The 18,517-nt window shown below is 43.0% G+C and overlaps 1 protein-coding gene across 1 annotated transcript in view; it reads left to right on the top strand.

Moving 5' to 3' along the window:
- Window positions 1–18,517, top strand: part of AMBRA1 (autophagy/beclin-1 regulator 1) — a 197,754-nt gene that overhangs the window by 152,980 nt on the left and 26,257 nt on the right. Inside the window, exons 14-15 of the mRNA XM_012001381.1 lie at window positions 7,299–7,487; window positions 8,717–8,871. Of these exons, the coding sequence (XP_011856771.1) occupies window positions 7,299–7,487; window positions 8,717–8,871 (344 nt within the window). The remainder of the gene's footprint in view (window positions 1–7,298; window positions 7,488–8,716; window positions 8,872–18,517) is intronic.

The raw sequence follows: 18,517 nt of genomic DNA, 5'->3' as shown, positions 1-18,517 counted from the left end.
ACGGTGAAACCCCGTCTCTACTAAAAAATACAAAAAACTAGCCGGGCGTGGTGGCGGGCGCCTGTAGTCCCAGCTGCTCGGGAGGCTGAGGCAGGAGAATGGCGTGAACCCGGGAGGCGGAGCTTGCAGTGAGCCGAGATCCGGCCACTGCACTCCAGCCTGGGCGACAGAGTGAGACTCCGTCTCAAAAAAAAAAAAAGTTCTTTTTTTGCACTGAGCCACCATTTCCCTTGTCACTTTCTCCCATTGGTCCTAGTTCTGTCTCTGAACCTCCATAGTATAAATCTCATGATGCTTCTTTCAAGTGACAGTCCTCTGACTATTTAAACTGAGCTGCCATTTTCCATTAAATCTTTGTTGAAAGGTCAAACCTCCTTAGATTCCTTTCACTGATTTCCAAATCCTTGACAGTTCTGCTCATCTTTCCTTTTAACTTTCAGTGGAGGGGGGCAGAAAAGAATAGAAAACTCTAGATGCGAGCTGTCAAATACGTATTACAGTGGTGCTTCAGACACTATTAGCTTACCCTGTGGCTTCAGCACTTTTTTCAGAAGCCATTCTTGAATTTTTAGTCACTTAAAATTTCTTGATAATTGTTAATAAACCAAGACTCAACCTTCCTGTACTTTTACAGCTTGATCTTTTTTTTTTCTGAAACAGAGTCTTGCTCTGTCACCAGGCAGGAGTGCAGTGGTGCAATCTCAGCTCACTGCAACCTCCACCCACCCTCCCCGGGTTCAAGCGATGCTCCTGCCTCAGGCTCCCGAGTAGCTGGGACTACAGGCACGCGCCACCACGCCCAGCTAATTTTTGTATTTTTGGTAGAGACGGGGTTTCGCCATGTTGGCCGGGCTGGTCTTGAACTCCTGACCTCAGGTGATCCACCCACCTCGGCCTCCCAAAGTGCTGGGGTTACAGGCTTGAGCCACCGCGCCTGGCCCAGTTTATCTTTTGATAACCAAAACAGATTTGTATTTGTTTTTATTCAATTTTTTCTGTCAACTGTAGTTTCTTTTTCCTGCCTCTCATCATCTATTTGAACTTTGTTTTAATCCTTCTTTCTCAATATTCCATTGTCTACTAGTTCAATAAGCATGCTTTTCTGTGTTCTTTCAGATTGTTAGCAAAAAGTAGTGAATCAGGCAGGGCATTGCACCAAGCCTTGTGGTACATTACTGTGGACTTCCTCTGTGTTGATTTTAGTTTATGAATTAGCACTCTGGGCTTGGTTGTTCATATCTAAAGCTGACATTTTTCTGCCTTGTCTGTATGATATTATAAGACTTTGCCAGTTGCCTTAAAATGATTAAGATATTCTCTGTCTGTGGCATTTCCTGATATGCCAGTCTTGGTATCTTTATTGGACAAGGAAAATCAGTTTAATTTTTCCATGTCCTGTCTCAGTGGAACTTCAGCAGCAATCATCCCTTTCTAAGTGCTTATAGGCCACATGTCCAGTAATTCATTCTTTAACTCTGCTGGGAATCAACCACAATCCACCTTTTCCCTTATTGAAAATGAAATTTGCTTCTTAAAGTTACTTTGTTTTGTTATTTTGTCACTTTGTTTGTCATCTGAAATTGATATTACTGTTCAAAAATTTTAAAAATGTAAAAGATTAATACAGTAAGAAGCCCCCCAATCCTACCACTCCTCCTCATATGTAACCACTGTTAGCAGTTCCTTGTATATCTTTTCAAAAAAAAAAAAATTTTTTTTTTTTTTTTTTTTTTTTTTTTTTTTTTTTGAGATGGAGTCCCGCTCTTTTCCCAGGCTGGAGTGCAGTGGCGCTGTCTTGGCTCACTGTAACCTTTGCCTCCTGGGTTCACGCCATTCTCCTGCCTCAGCCTCCTGAGTAGCTGGGACTACAGGTGCGCACCGCCACGCCTGGCTAATTTTTTGTATTTTTCATAGAGACGGGGTTTCACCGTGTAAGCCAGGATGGTCTTGATCTCCTGCCCTTGTGATCTGCCCTCCTCGGCCTCCCAAAGTGCTGGCATTACAGGCGTGAGCCACTGCACCCAGCCATCTTTTCAAAAATATTATATGTATATAGAAGCAAATGCAAATTTATGTTTTTCTGCCTGTAATTTAACCCAAATGGTAGCATGCTGTATGTACTTGTCTGTACTTTCTGCACTTTTTCTTTACAGTGTAGCTCGGTGTTCTTTTCATGTCAGTATATAAAGAGCTTATTTGTTCTTTTTTATGACTGCCTAGTATTCCATTGCATGAATGTACCATAATTTTCTAACTAGTCTACTATTAAAGGACCTTTAAGTCATTTTCAATATTTTACTCTACAAACTGTGCTGCAGTTTATCATTTTGCACATGTGCAGGTATATCTCTAGGATACATTTCTAGAAATGGAATTGCAGGGGGGAAGAGTGTGCATTTGTAATGTTGGTAGTTATTGCCATACCACACTCTATACAGCTCGTGCCAAATTATTTTTCCACTTGGAGTTCATGAGAGTGCCTGATTTCATAAACTCTTGCTGATAGAAGGTGCTATCAAATTTTTGGATATTTGCAAATCTGATATGTAAAAAAAAAAAAGTAGTATGTGGGTATTTTACATTTGTATTTTTCATGTTACAAACAAGGGTGCATGCCTCTTCATATGAACAGCCATTTGTGTTCCCTTCTCTTGACTTGTCCATGTGCTTTACCAATTTTTCTGTTGTGTTACTGGTCTTTTCCTTAGCGATTTTACAGGAGTTCTTTATAAATCAGAAAATTAACTTATAATAGGAGTTTCCTACTTATCATTCAAGTTTTGACTTTGCTGAAGGTTATTTTTGTCATAGAACTTATTTTAAGGAGTCAAAATTATACAACTTTCCTTTTATGGTTCCTTGGTTTTGTGTCATCATTAGGGAGATCATTTAGAACTTTTATATTTTAGTTTTTTAATAGTTAAGTCTTTGATTCACTAGGAAATTTAGTCCCAAATATTCAAAGTATGATCCAATTTCCCCCCCATATGGCTACTCACTTGTCCCAACTAATTAATAATCCATTTGTCTCTATTGATTTGGGATGTTATCTTCATCATAATATTAATTTCTTTTCTGTATTTAGATATATTTCTGGACTCTCTGTTCTGTTCTAGTGATCTCTCTGATTATTCATTTGAAAGTTCCACATGAGTTTAATCTTTGAGGATTTATGTTTTATTTTACTTACTTTTATTTTTAGAGGGTCTTGCTCTGTTGCCCAGGCTGGAGTACAGTGGCGCAATCATATCTCACTGTAACCCCAAACTCCTGAGCTCAAACGATCCTCCTCCCTCAGCCTTCTGAGTAACTCGACCTACAGGTGCATGCCACCATGTCTGGCTGATTTTTTAACTTTTTTTTATGGAGATGAGGTCTTGCTGTGTTGCCCAGGCTGGTCGAGCTCCTGACCTCAAGTGATTATCCTGCCTTGGCCTCCTGTAGTACTGGGATTACAGGTGTGAGCCCAGCCCGATTCTGTGTTTTACTGATGAGTTCAGCAACCTCCAAGTAGATTTATGTGAATTGCATTTAACCTTTTCCTGGAGTTAGGCTGAAGATCTTGCCACCTGCTTCTCTCACTTGAGATTTGAGATTAGTGTTTAGAAGTTTATGAATAAGGCCTCATGCATAAATAATTTTGAAATTGCTTTCCTGAAAAAAGTGGCGCTTTAGATTCACTATGATTTTTAAGAGTAAACTCTTACTGGGTGAATGGAATTGGACACTAGGCTGTCCTGTCAGAATAGGCCTTAAGAAACCTGGCAGATGAGTGATGTGGGGCAGGCCATACCACAGGGGATATAGTGCCTTCGGGGAGTGTTTATGGGTCATCTGGAGCTCTGTACAGGCCTTATTCTGAAATCTGAGGGGCTCAGAGATAGCCAAGAGGAAATTTTTCTGCTGATTTAACCCCCCTTGGGTTTTCTAAATCGGTATCTAATGCATTTGCAAAAGCACTGCAACTGCTAATCGCTCCCATGGCCTCATCTGGCCAGCCAGCAACAGGCTACAAATCGATCTTTGTACAAGGTGTTTGTTTATAATTTATGGAGCTGATAGGAAGGCAGAGCCATCTGCTCCTCCAGGCATCAGTATTTCTAACCCCTCCCATTCCCTGCTAGGGCATTTTCACTTGGAAATCATTTCTAATTGGGAGGAGATTACATTGCAGAGTCTGGAACATGGCTTCCTGCTGTCTCCTGCATTGTTTTTTCTCCCTCTGGAGCTGCCCCCTGAAGTTCGTGAGCAGTTTTGATTTGAAAATCCTTTCTTTCCTAATCTTTATTTCCATCCTTCACAGCCCAGCTAACTACCCCATCATTTTTTCCAATATGTGTTTTGCCTTTAAGTGAAAGCCAGTTGTTGGAGATACATCTCCAGGACTAAGGATTATTTGACGAGGCAGCATTTCTCAAGTGTAGTCCAAGTCCGGCAACATCAGAGACACCTGGGAATTTGTTAGAAATGCAAATTCTCAGGCCCCATCCCAGCATTCTGTGTTTTAATACGCCCTCCTGGTGATTTTGATACATGTTAAAGTTTGTCTACCGCTGGGGTCACACAAGGTATGGAGAACCACAAAGACTTCTAGTGGTGTGTAAGCTGCCGGTGTCTTTGGCTATATTTCACTTCTCCCTTTTTTCTCTACCTTATATTATTGTTGAATCCAAAAAGGATGAGTTAGTTGTCCTTTGTCATTAGTACATTACTTTTCTGTGGCCTAAGTAAACAAGTAATTGAGATCCAAGAAATCTCTTCCTGTATGAATTAACTCATCAAAATCTCAGCCTTACAAGAGGAAGCTGCACAAGTGAATGGAAGCAGTGACACTTATTGTAACTGAACATTTCCTTTTCCACATGTGAAATTAATAGACAACAAGCAGCAAATGTGAGAATGAAATTGTAAACAGAGCCCAGTGCGATGGAGCTACCAAATCACTCTATGCCTACCACATCCCATTACGGTAGAAGTGAAACCCCGGATCATGAGCTGCAAAATTTCTGAAACTGAATATGCTACCAGAGAAGCTGTTAAAATTTTCAGCGTTCTCTTTTTGTTTGTCCTTTGCATATCTCTGTGAGCTCATTGCAGTAGCCAGGAAGAGTTGTGAAGTTGGGTGGAGTCAGGGGAGAGGACAGAATTTGGGAGATAGCTATTGATTTGGAATCATCATCATATAATACAAGCACAAGCACAGTGGCCTGGATTTGAGGCTGACAAAATGCTTTTTGTCCGTATGCCCAGTTTTTAAGGGGTTTTAGAGCCAAGCTTTCCAGAAGAAGGAAAACCTTACTTGTACTCTCCTCTGCACCTCTGTCTTCGTAAGCAGTTAAATGCTTTTTTGTGTGTTGGTGATGAGTTTTGAGGGTTACTATAGCCTTCTAGATGTTTGACCAAAATGAATGTTAATACACGTGAGCTAGATCTCTGTAACAGCAGACAGGAAAGTCTACTTTGATAATATACCCAACAGATATTTTCGAGACATTAAATGTGGATAAAATGGTAACTGTTCAAAGCTGTCTTAAAGCCGATAGAGTCCCATCTCCTTTCCTATTTAAGTTCTTTTGGTTCTGTATCCCAGCTGGATTCATGTGTTGAGCCAGAAAAGGAGAGGGATATTGCCATGTTTTTTCTTGTTTGTTTGTTTGGTTTGGTTTGGTTTGGTTTTTTGTTTTTTGTTTTTCGTTTTTGTTTTTTTAGCAAAGGTCTTGGGACCCTGAGTAATAAGTAGCAGACGTCCCAGTGCTAACTAGATAAATCTAGCCTTACAGGCTAGACCAGATGGTGGGTTGGGAGTTGAGCAGTAGAAAGGCCTAATGGTGATAGCAGTGAGTATTTGGATGTCATTATTTTATTAGTTAGCAAACAGAACCATCCTTGTGGTCCCTCTTCGGTTTTATGCGTAATGGTGCTGTAGGTGTTAGCCCCCGAGTTGGCACAGTAGTCTAATCAATGTGTTCTGATGCCTTTTTCGATATACACTGTCATCTCATTAGCAACACACAGGGAAAGGAGAACAAATAGAGTTTTACAAATCACTCTAAGTATCAGATCGCATAAGCCTGGGGGCCTCTGAAAGAGCAATTCCTTGTTTTGTTTTCCTTGAGGTAATTTCCTAGGGAAACTTGCCCTTGACGTTTTTTTTGGATTACTGCAGTAGATCACCTGGACTCTGGCGAGGGCAGCTGAGCTTGGCTTTTAAAAAATTACAACAATGCCTCTGACAGTGGACATCTCCTTCGAATAAGAGAAACAGTAAAAAGTTTCTTTGCTTGAGGTATATCTAAATATACCCTGATGAGCTTGGTCTGTTTGAATGTGTTATGCTGTTCTGCCTGGGCCCATGATGTGGGCACTCTTGTTCTATGCTCACATCAAGGGTAAGCCACTTCCTCCTGGCAGGGAATCGCACAGTGGGACTCAGAGAGGGATTCAAATGAAAACTGAAACAAGGCCTATAGGCACAGTGCCAGTTAACATCTCATTGGTCCTGTCATGTGGAGTGGATGCTCCTCACCAACAGACATTCCTCCACCCTCAGATCTTGCCACCTTACGAGGCTGAGCCTGCTGCCTGCCTGACCCTGCAGTTTGTTCTTAGGAACTACTAAGTGCAGACTAGGGCTGCCATGGACATTGGCATAGAGCATAATGGGAAATGAGCCCTGGCCATCCAGCCACAGCCGGGCATTATTGTTTTTCCTCTCTTGGTAGAGTTAGAGATTAGTATTAGCAAGGAGCTGTTCCAGAAAACTGGTCTCTAGATGTTCCAGTTCTCTTTCTCTTAAATGAGAAAGCAAAATACAAATTTGCGAAATGGCTTTCTTCTCCAAGGTCACATAACAGGTGTTGAATGGGATTCCTGTCCCAAGAAAGCTCTACCTGTATCACCTTTTTCTTGGAACCAATGGGTTTGCATTTTCATTTACCTTAGTTTTGATCTCTGGGACAATAACAGCTGTTAAATGGCTCTCTAGGAATAATTTTTAATAACTTTTTCCTTATCTAATCTCTCAAGTGATATTTCCTAAATGTGAACTAAGACTCAGCAGGTGGTTGTGGTGGTGTTGACTATCCTGTAGTTTCCTGCTAAGGTGGGAGAAGAGACATACTTTTCTTGCCTCCTGTGTTTTGTTCATTTGACATTTTAGTTTGAATGAGAAGGTATTCTTTAGCATTTCTAGACAAGGTGCAGGCCCTTAGGAAGTCCCTAAAGTTTCTTGGCCCCAGAATTTTTACAATATCAACTCCAAAGTTTCTTATCCTCTTTTCTTTCTTTGTCTGATGCAGCCTCCGTGAATGTGCTGGTGCAGAACTGCAAGATCTACAATGATGCCAGCTGTGACATTTCTGCAGATGGCCAGCTCCTGGCAGCTTTCATCCCCAGCAGCCAGAGGGGCTTTCCCGATGAAGGCATCCTGGCAGTATACTCCCTGGCCCCCCATAACCTGGGCGAAATGCTCTACACCAAGCGATTTGGTAAGGGATAGGAAGCCCAACCTAATGACAGAGGGACACTGGTGTCTTGGCATGGTCTTTGCTAGGTGAGGCACGGCTTGGATGGGAGTAACGGTCACATACTGCCCCTACCTTCATTGGGGCAGAGGCCAGAGAAAGATTGCTTTGCAGGAGTGCTGGCTAGTAACATTGCAGAAGCATCTCAGGATTAGAGTCCTGCCGCATGCCCCTGTTACGATGGCCAGGAGTAAGGGAGGAGGTGGTCGCGGCACACAAATGCACTGCAAGACAGTTTGGCATTGTGTATTTAAAACCTCTCAAAATGTGTCAGCTCTTTGGCAATCCAGCTTTTAACAAAATAATCAGAAAACTATACAAAGATTTACATACAAGGGTGTTCACAGCAGTGTTACCATACAGAAAAATGTCAAATTGTTGCCTTGAGACTGTTTTTTGTTGTTGTTGTTTTTTGCAGGGGGAAGGGGTGGTGGGTGTTTTGTTTTGCTGGTGTCACCTTGAGTCAAATTTAAGTGGTTTTTTTTGTTTTTTTTTTTTAAGAGTTGACTAAACAAATGATGGTGCAGTGATGGAATTGCTCCACTGGCCCTTAAAACGCTCTTACAGAACAGTGTTCATAATGTATTAAATGAAAAAAGTGGGTTTCAAAATAGTAATATCAGGATGTTAACAATTTTTTAAAATGTTGATAATAATGGTTAGCATTTATTAAGTACTTTCTTTTTTTTGTTTGGTTTTTTTTTTTGAGACAGAGTTTTGCTCTTGTTGCCCAGGCTGGAGTGCAATGGCGCGATCTCAGCTCACCACAACCTCCACCTCCCGGGTTCAGGCGATTCTCCTGCCTCAGCCTCCCAAGTAGCTGGGATTACAGGCATGTGCAACCATGCCTGACTAACTTTGTATTTTTAGTAGAGACGGGGTTTCTCCATGTTGGTCAGGCTGGTCTCGAACTCCCTACCTCAGGTGATCCCCCCGCCTCAGCCTCCCAGAGTGCTGAGATTACAGGCGTGAGCCACCGCATCCGGCTTTATTAGATGCTTTCTATATGTCAAACACTATACTCAGTATGTATATGCCTTCTCATCATACTCCTCACTACAGTCCTATGAGATAACACCAGGATGAGCAAGTGAATATGAAGATTGGAGAAAAAGAGAAGAGTAAGAGTGAAAGTTGTTTCCTTGAAGTGGCCAGAAGTCTAGGAAATATCTCTCTGTTCTGTTGGCCCTCAGGTCCCAATGCCATTTCGGTGAGCCTGTCCCCAATGGGCAGATATGTAATGGTGGGCTTGGCCTCACGAAGGATCCTGCTGCACCCCTCCACAGAGCACATGGTGGCCCAGGTCTTCAGGCTGCAACAGGCCCATGGTGGAGAGACCTCCATGAGGGTGAGTGCCATTGCTTGTGCTTTCACTGTATGGCATCTCCCCTAGGCTTGGAAGGGTAATGAGGGACAGTGGTGTGACCTCCCAGCCAGGACCAGAGCTATCATACAGTCATAAGGCGTAAGGAAGGGCTCCAGTCAAGCCCATCCATGATCTGCAGGCTTCATTTGTGGAACCTCTGGACTATCAAAGGCCCTTCCTCACACCCTAGAACATGTGCTGCATTCCCCAGAGGCCTGCAAGTATCTTCAGATAAACTGAATACTTCCTTACTTCTGCATGAAACTTTTAATCTGGAGATGCATAAAGGACCCAATGAAATGCTTATTTTTAAAGCTTTGTGTGTGTGTGTGTGTGTGTGTGTGTGTGAGGAAACAAGCTGTAAAAAGTAATAGTATGCCATGAAATTTTTTTTCCTGTGAGTTATAATTATGATGGCAGATGAAGACTTTAGGCAGCTGCTTTATTCTTAATCATTCCATTCATTTCACCAGTGGAGAAAAGGTCCTGTCTAGGACCCTCTCTTGTCTGAGGCGTGTCTCTCTTATATTGCCATAAAAGCCTTCTGGGCATCCTGTGGTTGGTGGCCTTTTGGCCTCAGCCAGACTAATGTGCCTGAGTGAGCATCCCACATCCCATAGGTGCTCATTTATCCAGGGTTTTGTCAAGGGGATTCAAGCATTTGAACAGTTCTCTAATTAGATAGTATTTAAGCTTTGTCTGAAGCTAAGAACCTGTGAATTTCCCAGTACTTTGTGCAGTCTGTACCATGTATAGTTGGATGTACTTGTTGGTCCATTTTTTGTCTTTAGCTGTGTAGTGTGTATGTTTAATCCACCCAATTTGGTTCAGTGTAAGCTCCTTAGAGGGATATCCCTCAGGGGCCTTCATTTAGTGCTGTGCATGTAGATGGTTGTTGAATGTCTGGAATGGGAAGCATTTGTTTTGAAGAAAAAACTAGAGAGAGCACCCATTATATACAAAGTGATAGAACGTGGGTGGCCTGGTGTGGTCCTTTCTTCTCCAGTCTCTTCTCCCTCCTGTCTCCTACAGATATCCTCTGTCCAACTACACTGAACCACTTTCCAAGCTTCTTGAATTTGGCAAAGTGCCTTCTTGCCAGGGTACCTTTACTTGGAATGCCCTCCTGTCCCCTATCTCCAGCTACCTGGAAGCTTTTCACCTTCTGTGGCATCTTTCTTAATCGAATTGATCACTCGTTCCTTGTGCTATCATTGTACCCCTTACACACTATTATGGCAGTACTTGTCACATCAAACTGCAGTTATTTGTTTCCATGTCACTCTCTTCTCCTGGACTGTGAGCTCCTTGAGGATAGAGACTGTGTCTGTTTTATCTTTATAAAGTCCAAGAACTTCATGGGGAACCTGACACTTAGTAGAAAGTGAATGAATGAAAGAGAATCTCAAAAAAAAAAAAAAAAAAAAAAAAGTATCCTCTTTACAACTTCTAGGTAGTAACTAGCAGAACCAATGATGGATGACATAACATCATGTCCCCACCAAGCTTCTGAAAGGAAAACAAGTCATTCTCTGTTCTTGATATCACAATGACAAGAAAGTTCTGATCTTGAATTCGATATGGCTGGAAATATTTGACATTGGGTGAATAGGAGATGTCATTGTGGGATATTCATCAAGCCTATTTTCTTATCTAGATATTTGAGGATGGAAGTTGAGTTTTCATTTAAATATTCTTCTGACCGGGCACAGTGGCTCACACCTGTAATCCCAGCACTTTGGGAGGCCGAGGTGGGTGAATCACCTGAGGTCGGGAGTTTGAGACCAGCCTGACCAACATGGAGAAACTCCGTCTCTACTAAAAATATAAAATTAGCCAGGTGTGGTGGCGCATGCCTGTAATCTCAGCTACTCCGGAGGCTGAGGCAGGAGAATTGCTTAAGCCCAAGAGGCGGAGGTTGCGGTGAGCCGACATGGTGCCATTGCACTCCAGCCTGGGCAACAAGAGTGAAACTCCGTCTCAAAAACATAAATAAATGAATAAAAATAAATAAATATTCTTCTTTTGCTTCTCTTAAACAGACTTGGCTGGTAAAAGCACCTGGTCTCTGCTTTTCACCACCTGGAATCCCAGTCCCAACAGCTGCCCTTCTAACCCTTGCGGCCTAATTGTGGAATAATTGTTTATAATCATTAAGAGACAGGATCTGATTTGGGTAGCTCTGACAGACCTCTCTAGTCTGTTTCATAAGCCGGGGCTCTTGCCCAACTCCCGCACACAGCCTGCCAGTCCTCCATCCTAGCACAGTTCCACTTTTCCACTGTAGCCAGAAACATCTGGCTGAAGACAAACAGTTACAAAGCAGAAGCCAAGGTGGTGGGATCTGTTGTCACATAGGGGACTGGCAGTTCAGGGAATGTGACTAGAGAACTCTGCTGAGGAGATGTGGTCATCCAGTGAGTCCCTGGCTGTCCTGCCAAGGGGCTCAAGGCAGCTAGCCAGCAGCTGCATGCTTGGTGACTAGAGCTACTGCCAGGCTGCCCAGTGAGCCTTTTTTGTTTCTCAGTAGGTACCATCTGCCACCAAGCACTAAGAAAGGGAGCTGAAGTACTTAGAAAGTTCCCATTTGGGAAGTGTTCCTGTCACCCAAGAGACAGGATCAAGGCATCTCAACAAGGTTTAGGTCCATCTGATGTCCACCCAGTCTGACTTTAAAGCCCCATGCTACAGAAAGATTTCTGGTTTTCCAGGTCTTGGTTGCCCCTTACATCCAAAGGCACCAGATCACTCAGCAAATGTCCCTGAATTCAGTGATTGGTGGAAGGGAAGACACCAGCTTTTTTGGATAGCTGTGCTGTATCACCATTTAAGGCAAGAAGTGAATTTTTGTCTGAGAACAGGGAGCAAGGGTTTAATGGGACCGTACAGCATCTCCCTCTTTGCACAGGTAAGTGTAGGTGGTGTCTCCATCTCTAATGTCAAGCTCTGGCCATAAAGGAATGCTTTAGTGGGTAATGGGCCTGTCCTAGAGCTTTGCTACTCAGAATTCCCCTTCTCTCTGGTGGTACCTCTTGGAATTCACTGTGGTAGTGTTCAGAGAGGCAAATGTGTTGGGCCAACAGACATTCCCAGGAGAACATCCTCCAGAGCATTGATTTATTTTAAGATGGCACTAAGTGACATCTCTCCCCAAGAGATGATCTCTGACACAATCCCATATGAAAACTCTTCTGAAAATGAATTGCTAATTGCTATTAGCCTTGATGCACTTACTCTAAGCAGTTCTTCAGACCTCTGGATCAGTGCTTCCCAAACTGTGGTTCTTGGACAACTTACATTAGAACTAGATGGGTCCTTATTAAAATACAGATCCGTGTCAGACCTAAATTCAGAATAAGAATGGGAGGCAGAGGGACCCAGGATTAGTATTTTTAAAACAAGCTTTCCTTCCTTCATTTTAGGTGTCTGCCCTCAGCCTCCTCAGCAAGGCAGAGTCAGTCTCAGTTCTACTTGCCATTGTGGTTTTGTGCGTGGTGCTTTGATTCTTTGCTAATTATGTTGCAGGCACAGTGGTGTTTGTCTTCTGTTTCCTACCAAACTCAGCTTTTTGGCTGTGTGTGCCTCACCTCCCATCTTTTCTCGGCTGTTGCTGCTTTCCAGGTTTCTCCCTTGAATAGCTGTATGTGCTGGAGTCTTTTCTTTATGTTGAGTCATTTTAATTTTTGTCCTTATTTCTAGGATCTAGGGTCCTTTTGATCTTTCCCTTCTCTTTTTACCGTGTTAGTCCTCCCAATTTTAGTGATGGGTACATCAGGAAAGTAAGACTGGGCACATATTTTCTCTCTCCCTTCCCACTGTCCATTTGCGATTCCTCCAGACTGGATATGCTACTCTCTATGACTCAGAGTCTTATTTTCTGTCTGATTCCCTTCTACTTGAGCCAGAGAGGGCTTTTTGTTAATTTTTGTTTTGTTTTTAGGTTAAGCTTTTAGAGACTGCTGAGCTGAAGTTTTGCTGAATTCTCAAAACACTTAAACTGCCTGTGTTCCTTCTTGGCTTTCATTTTCTAATTGGAACCAGGCACAATATTGTACAGAGAACTGCAATTAATTTTCTAAAATAGTGGCAACTTGCACAGTATAATAACTTTGGTTGTAACCAAGTGAAAGCATAATAACAAAAATACAAAATTACTAATGAAACCGGAAAGAATCATATACCACATTGTTCCTCTAGTTTGTATCTCAGTAAATGCTGTGTTACTTAGGAATAGGGGCAGAAGTCTACAACTGGGCAGGGAGGTTCAGGGACATGAGGGCAAAGCTAGGTCATCTTGAGCTAGAAAGCAAGAATAAGGATTAGTGCTTTCAGCACTGGAATTAACACGGACCACCCCCACCTCCCAATAAGTGGGGATTGTAGGCACGTAAGTGGTTTAGTAAGAAGTGAAAAAGATCCTCATTGTCTAATTAATTGCTGCAGATCCTAGAGGCACTAGGAACTTGAATCTCACCAGGAGTAGTTTGCTTTTCTTTTGGGTCGTTTTATTGGCAGAAGGGATGACTAAGGACACCTTCATTTGACTTGGGTTGAGGAGGAAGCTCTGGGATAGAATGCAGTTTAGCTCCCCTCTCTCCATGGAACAGTATTGTGGTCTTTAAGGGAAAGCCTCCAATACCTAAGGGTCAATTTTATTGAAAGCTTTTTCTTTGTGGCTGTGTGGTAAAACCATAGCCAAGGGTTGAGTGAGTGTTACCTAGACAAATCAATAGTTCGTAGGACACATTGAAAAGAAAGTATCCATCTCTCTCCCTCTCCTCCTCTTCCCCTCTCCATCCCCCTTCTTCTTTCTTCCTTTCTTGACCTAAGAGTTTTGCTGGTCAATAGTGGACTATCCCTTTATACCCCTTCTCCCTCTAGAGCGCTAGCAATATGCCTCCCCTTCACCCTAAACAGGTCCCAGGCAGCAGGGAAGGAAAGCAGATTTGTTTTGTTTTTTTTTTTTTTTGAGATGGAGTCTCCCTCTGTTGCCCAGGCAGGAGTGCAGTGGCACAACCTTGGCTCACTGCAGCCTCTGCCACCTGGGTTCAAGTGATTTTCCTGCCTCAGCCTCCCAGTTAGCTGGGTCTACAGGCACCTGCCACCACTCCCAGCTAATTTGTGTATTTTTTGTAGAGACAGGGTTTCACCATGTTGGCCAGGCTGGTCTCAAACTCCTGACCTCAGGTGATCCGCCCCCCTCTGCCTCCAAAAGTGCTGGGATTACAGGCGTGAGCCACCGTGCCTGGCCTTTTACCATTTTTTATAGACCTACAGCCCACCCAAATCTGATTGCACCGCAGTTCTGTGTGTACTCCCAGGGGACCACATCAGCATCTCGGGAACTTATTAGAAATGCAGATTCTCAGCCCCACTTGAGATCTGCTGAGTCAGAAACTCTGGGGGCGAGGCCCAGCCATGTGTGTTTTAACAAGCCTTCCGGATGACTGTGCGCTAAGAAGGAACAATGGGCTGTAGGGCGATTCCATCTAGACCTCACATGTCAATGTATCTTGATCCTTTCCCCTTTTGTTTTTGCTCTATCTCTTACTATCTCTGAAAATAAACATTAGGTTGCTTGCTTTCTTTTATACCATTGGGTAGCCATCCTTACAGAGACTAATGATGGCTGCTGCTGCTGATGATGATGATTATCATTATTATTATAAGTTCATTAAAATGAACCATAGAAAAAACTTGGGATCCAGACTTCTCCAATTAGTGGTAACTATAGTTGTGGCTTAGATCCTGGGTCAGGATGAGTGCCCACTGCTGTCAGCACTGACCAGAATTTATATAACTTCACAAATATAGGCTCTTTTGACTTGTCCCAGCTTTATTCTTCAATCTACAAACTTTATTATGACTCTCTCCTTCCCTGCCCTTGAATTGAACTTATAATATGGACCTAATCATCTGTACTTACCTATATTCTACAAGTTTGATGTCCAAAAGTGACATAGAATTCTAGTTCAATCCAGAGTATTCTCTAGAAATCTAAGGAAACTGAGCCTTTTCTTAATCTTGTCTGGACTTGGGGGTGGCAAATACCAAAAATAATGATATTTTATTTTTGTATGCTGGAAGGGTACTATTTCTTCAAGGGGAGATTGGGATAAAAGAGAGATGTCTTTGTTGTCAAAAATGATTTACTCCTTCCTAAGATTTTGTCCTCATTAATTTTCTTAAAACTGCCTGTCAGTTGATTAAAAGCTGCTTCCGCTGCAATTATCTTAAAGTTGACTTCTGAGATGTGGCACAAAGCATCTATCCTCAAAAAGTTCTTTTCTTCACAACATTGTAGGAAAGCGGGGAAGGGATATAGGAGAAGTAAGAAGTGTCTCTGGTGCGATTTGTCAGAGAAGGGAGGGGGGGCAAGATAAAAAATTAAAAATAACACCAGAACTGCAGTCAAAGCCATTCACTTAGGAAATTTTTCCATGACAGATTCACCAACTCTGACAGTGTCTTTCCTCCGTGGCCTCTTAGTAGAGTGCAGTCTATGCTGCATTTTATTCTATTCACTCAAAAAAACTGTATTGAGCCCCTATCATTGGTCTATGAACAAAATGGACATAGTCCCTTCCTCTGTAGTGTGTCCATGTGCGATGCCTGGCTTCTTCTGGTCTTTTCACTGCCATCTCCCCAGCCCTCACTGTGCTTAGCTGCGGGAGGCATGCAACATTTGCTTCCTAAGTGTGTGTTACTTTGAAATTTCATGTGCCCTGGGTTTCTCTGCATGTTCTCACATGTGCACCCTGCTCACCATCACTATCACTGTGACAGCCCATTACTCAGTACGCCCTAATTGAATGAAGGTACTAATGAGATAGTCCTGAAAATAAGGAGCATCTTACTCATTTTCACGATGTTTTCTTTTTTTGTTTTTGAGACGGAGTTTTGCTCTTGTTGCACAGACTGGAGTGCAATGGCACTATCTTGGCTCATTTCAACCTCTGCCTCCCGGGTTCAAGTGATTTTCCTGCCTCAGCCTCCCGAGTAGCTGGGATTACAGGTGCATGCCACCGTCCTGGCTAATTTTTGTATTTTTAGTATAGAGACAGGGATTCACCATGTTGGTCAGGCTGGTCTTGAACTCCTGACCTCGTGATCCGCCTGCCTCGGCCTCCCAAAGTGCTAGGATTATAGACGTGAGTCACCGTACCTGGCCTCATTTCCACAATTCTAACCAATATCAGTGAATTTCTCCAGGTTCTAGTCAGCACAGAGACATGATGAGAGGTTCCCAGTAGATAGTTTAAAAAGTGAAAGGCAAAACATCCTTTTTTTCAAGAATTGGTAGGAAAATCAATTAATGCATTTGTAAAAGCTGAAAGTATTTAATATAATCCCTGTCCTGAACAGAGAAATACTACTTCTTCCACACACAAACACACACACACACACACAAATGGATCAAGCAAAATATATGGAAGCATACTCTTATCCAAGGTGAATCTCTAGAACTCATTAGACCATTTCCTTTGAGATGTAGAAAGCCACAGAAGTTCAAGAACTTATGTTGTGCTCTGTGCCCAGAGATGTGGAAACCAGAGTAATTGCTTTCTTTCTATTTATTTATTTTTTGAGATAGAGTTTCACTCTGTTGCCCAGGCTGGAGTGCAGTGGTGTGATTGCAGCTCACTGCAACCTCTGCTGCCCAGGTTCAAGCAATTCTCCTGCCTCAGCCTCCCAAGTAGCTGGGATTACAGGCACCTGCTACCGCGCCTGGCTAATTTTTGTATTTTTAGTAGAGATGGGGTTTCACCATCTTGGTCAGGCTGGTCTTGAACACCTGATCTTGTGATTCACCCACCTCGGCCTCCCAACGTGTTGGGATTACAGGCATGAGCCACCATGCCCAGCCTATTTGTTTAAAATTTTTTTTAAGAGACAGGATCTCACCCACGCTGGAATGCAGTGGCACGATCGTAGCTCACTGTACATTTTAATAACTGGGCTTAAGCAATCCTCCCACCTCAGCCTCCCAAGTAGCTGGGATTAGAGGTATTGCCACCATGCCTGGCTATTTGTTTGGAGACATGCAGATCCTGCTTTGTTGGCTAGGTTGGTCGAACTCGTGGCGTCAGGTGATCTTCCCATCTCGGCCGCCCAGAGTGCTGGCCACTACAGGCAGGAGCCATCACGCCCAGCAAGTATAATTTCTGGGAATTCCGGAAGCTGTGAATGCCTCAGTATTTCTTTAAGCACAGAAGTAGATTCCTCAGCTGAAGTAATGTCTGTGCTTTGATCCTAATGGCCAGGCGTGGCCTTTGGAAAGCAGCGGGCCAATTGAAAAATAAATAAATTTGTTCCTCTCCTTGAGGAACAAATGAATAAGACAAAGTTTACAGGACTCAGCAAATCATAGGAAGTTGCCTAGAAATGCCTTGAAGGCAGCACATTGTAACACATAGTAACAAAGGGCAACAAATTTGAACAAGTTAAAAAAAAAAAAAAAACAAAACCTGTTTGCTGTTTGCCCTTTTTTTCTGCTGGGAGAAAGCTTTCGTTTGGATACGTGCAATCTAGGCAGATTTGTTCCTGCTTCAAAGGGAGAGAGTTAGGTGACTTGGTATTTTGATTTTTAAAAAAATTTCCAAACAAAGCTATGATTTGGGTTTTTTAATCACTTTAAAAATTGGGTGCACTGGCCAGGCGCAGTGGCTCATGCCTGTAATCCCGGTACTTTGGGAGGCTGAGGCGGGTGGATCACCTGAGATCAGGAGTTCAAGACCAGCCTGACCAACATGGAGATACCCCGTCTCTACTAAAAATACAAAACTAACTGGGGTTGGTGGTGCATGCCTGTAATCCCAGCTACTCGGGAGGCTGAGGCAGGAGAATCGCTTGAACCCAGGAGGCAGAGGTTGCAGTGAGCCAATTTCGTGCCACTGCACTCCAGCCTGGGCAACAGGAGCAAAACTCCATCTCAAAAAATAAAATAAAATAATGGATGCACTGCCTGTGAGTTAGCCTTGCTCTGTCAGAACAGTAAAAATTTAAAAATAATAAAAATTGGCCGGGCATGGTGGTTCATGCCTGTAATCCCAGCACTTTGGGAGGCCGAGGTGGGCAGATCACAAGGTCAGGAGATCGAGACCGTCCTGACCAAGATGGTGAAACCCCATCTCTACTAAAAATACAAAAATTAGCCAGGCGCGGTGGCAGGTGCCTGTAGTCCCAGCTACTCAGGAGGCTGAGGCAGGAGAATGGCATGAACCTGGGAGGCGGAGCTTGCAGTGAACCGAGATCACACCACTGCACTCCAGCCTGGGCGACAGAGTGCGACTCCATCTCAAAAAATAAAAAAATTAAAATACTAAAAATTATAAAAATTACATCACTGTTCTGTGAATTCTGAATTCCAACATAGAATATAAAGGTTTGGAGAGAGTAAAAGAAATTAAGTTTTTATTTTTTTTTTGTTTTTATTTTTTTTATTTTTATTTTTTTTTTTGAGACGGAGTCTTGCTCTGTCGACCAGGCTGGAGTGCAGTGGCCGAATCTCAGCTCACTGCAAGCTCCGCCTCCCAGGTTTACGCCATTCTCCTGCCTCAGCCTCCCGAGTAGCTGGGATTACAGGCGCCCGCCACCTCGCCCGGCTAGTTTTTTGTATTTTTTAGTA

This window comes from Mandrillus leucophaeus, unplaced genomic scaffold, assembly GCF_000951045.1.
Source record: "Mandrillus leucophaeus isolate KB7577 unplaced genomic scaffold, Mleu.le_1.0 Scaffold66, whole genome shotgun sequence".
Classification (NCBI taxonomy): Eukaryota; Metazoa; Chordata; class Mammalia; order Primates; family Cercopithecidae; genus Mandrillus; species Mandrillus leucophaeus.
Note: the sequence above shows the minus strand (reverse complement) of the source record. Positions and strands in the feature narration are given on the sequence as shown.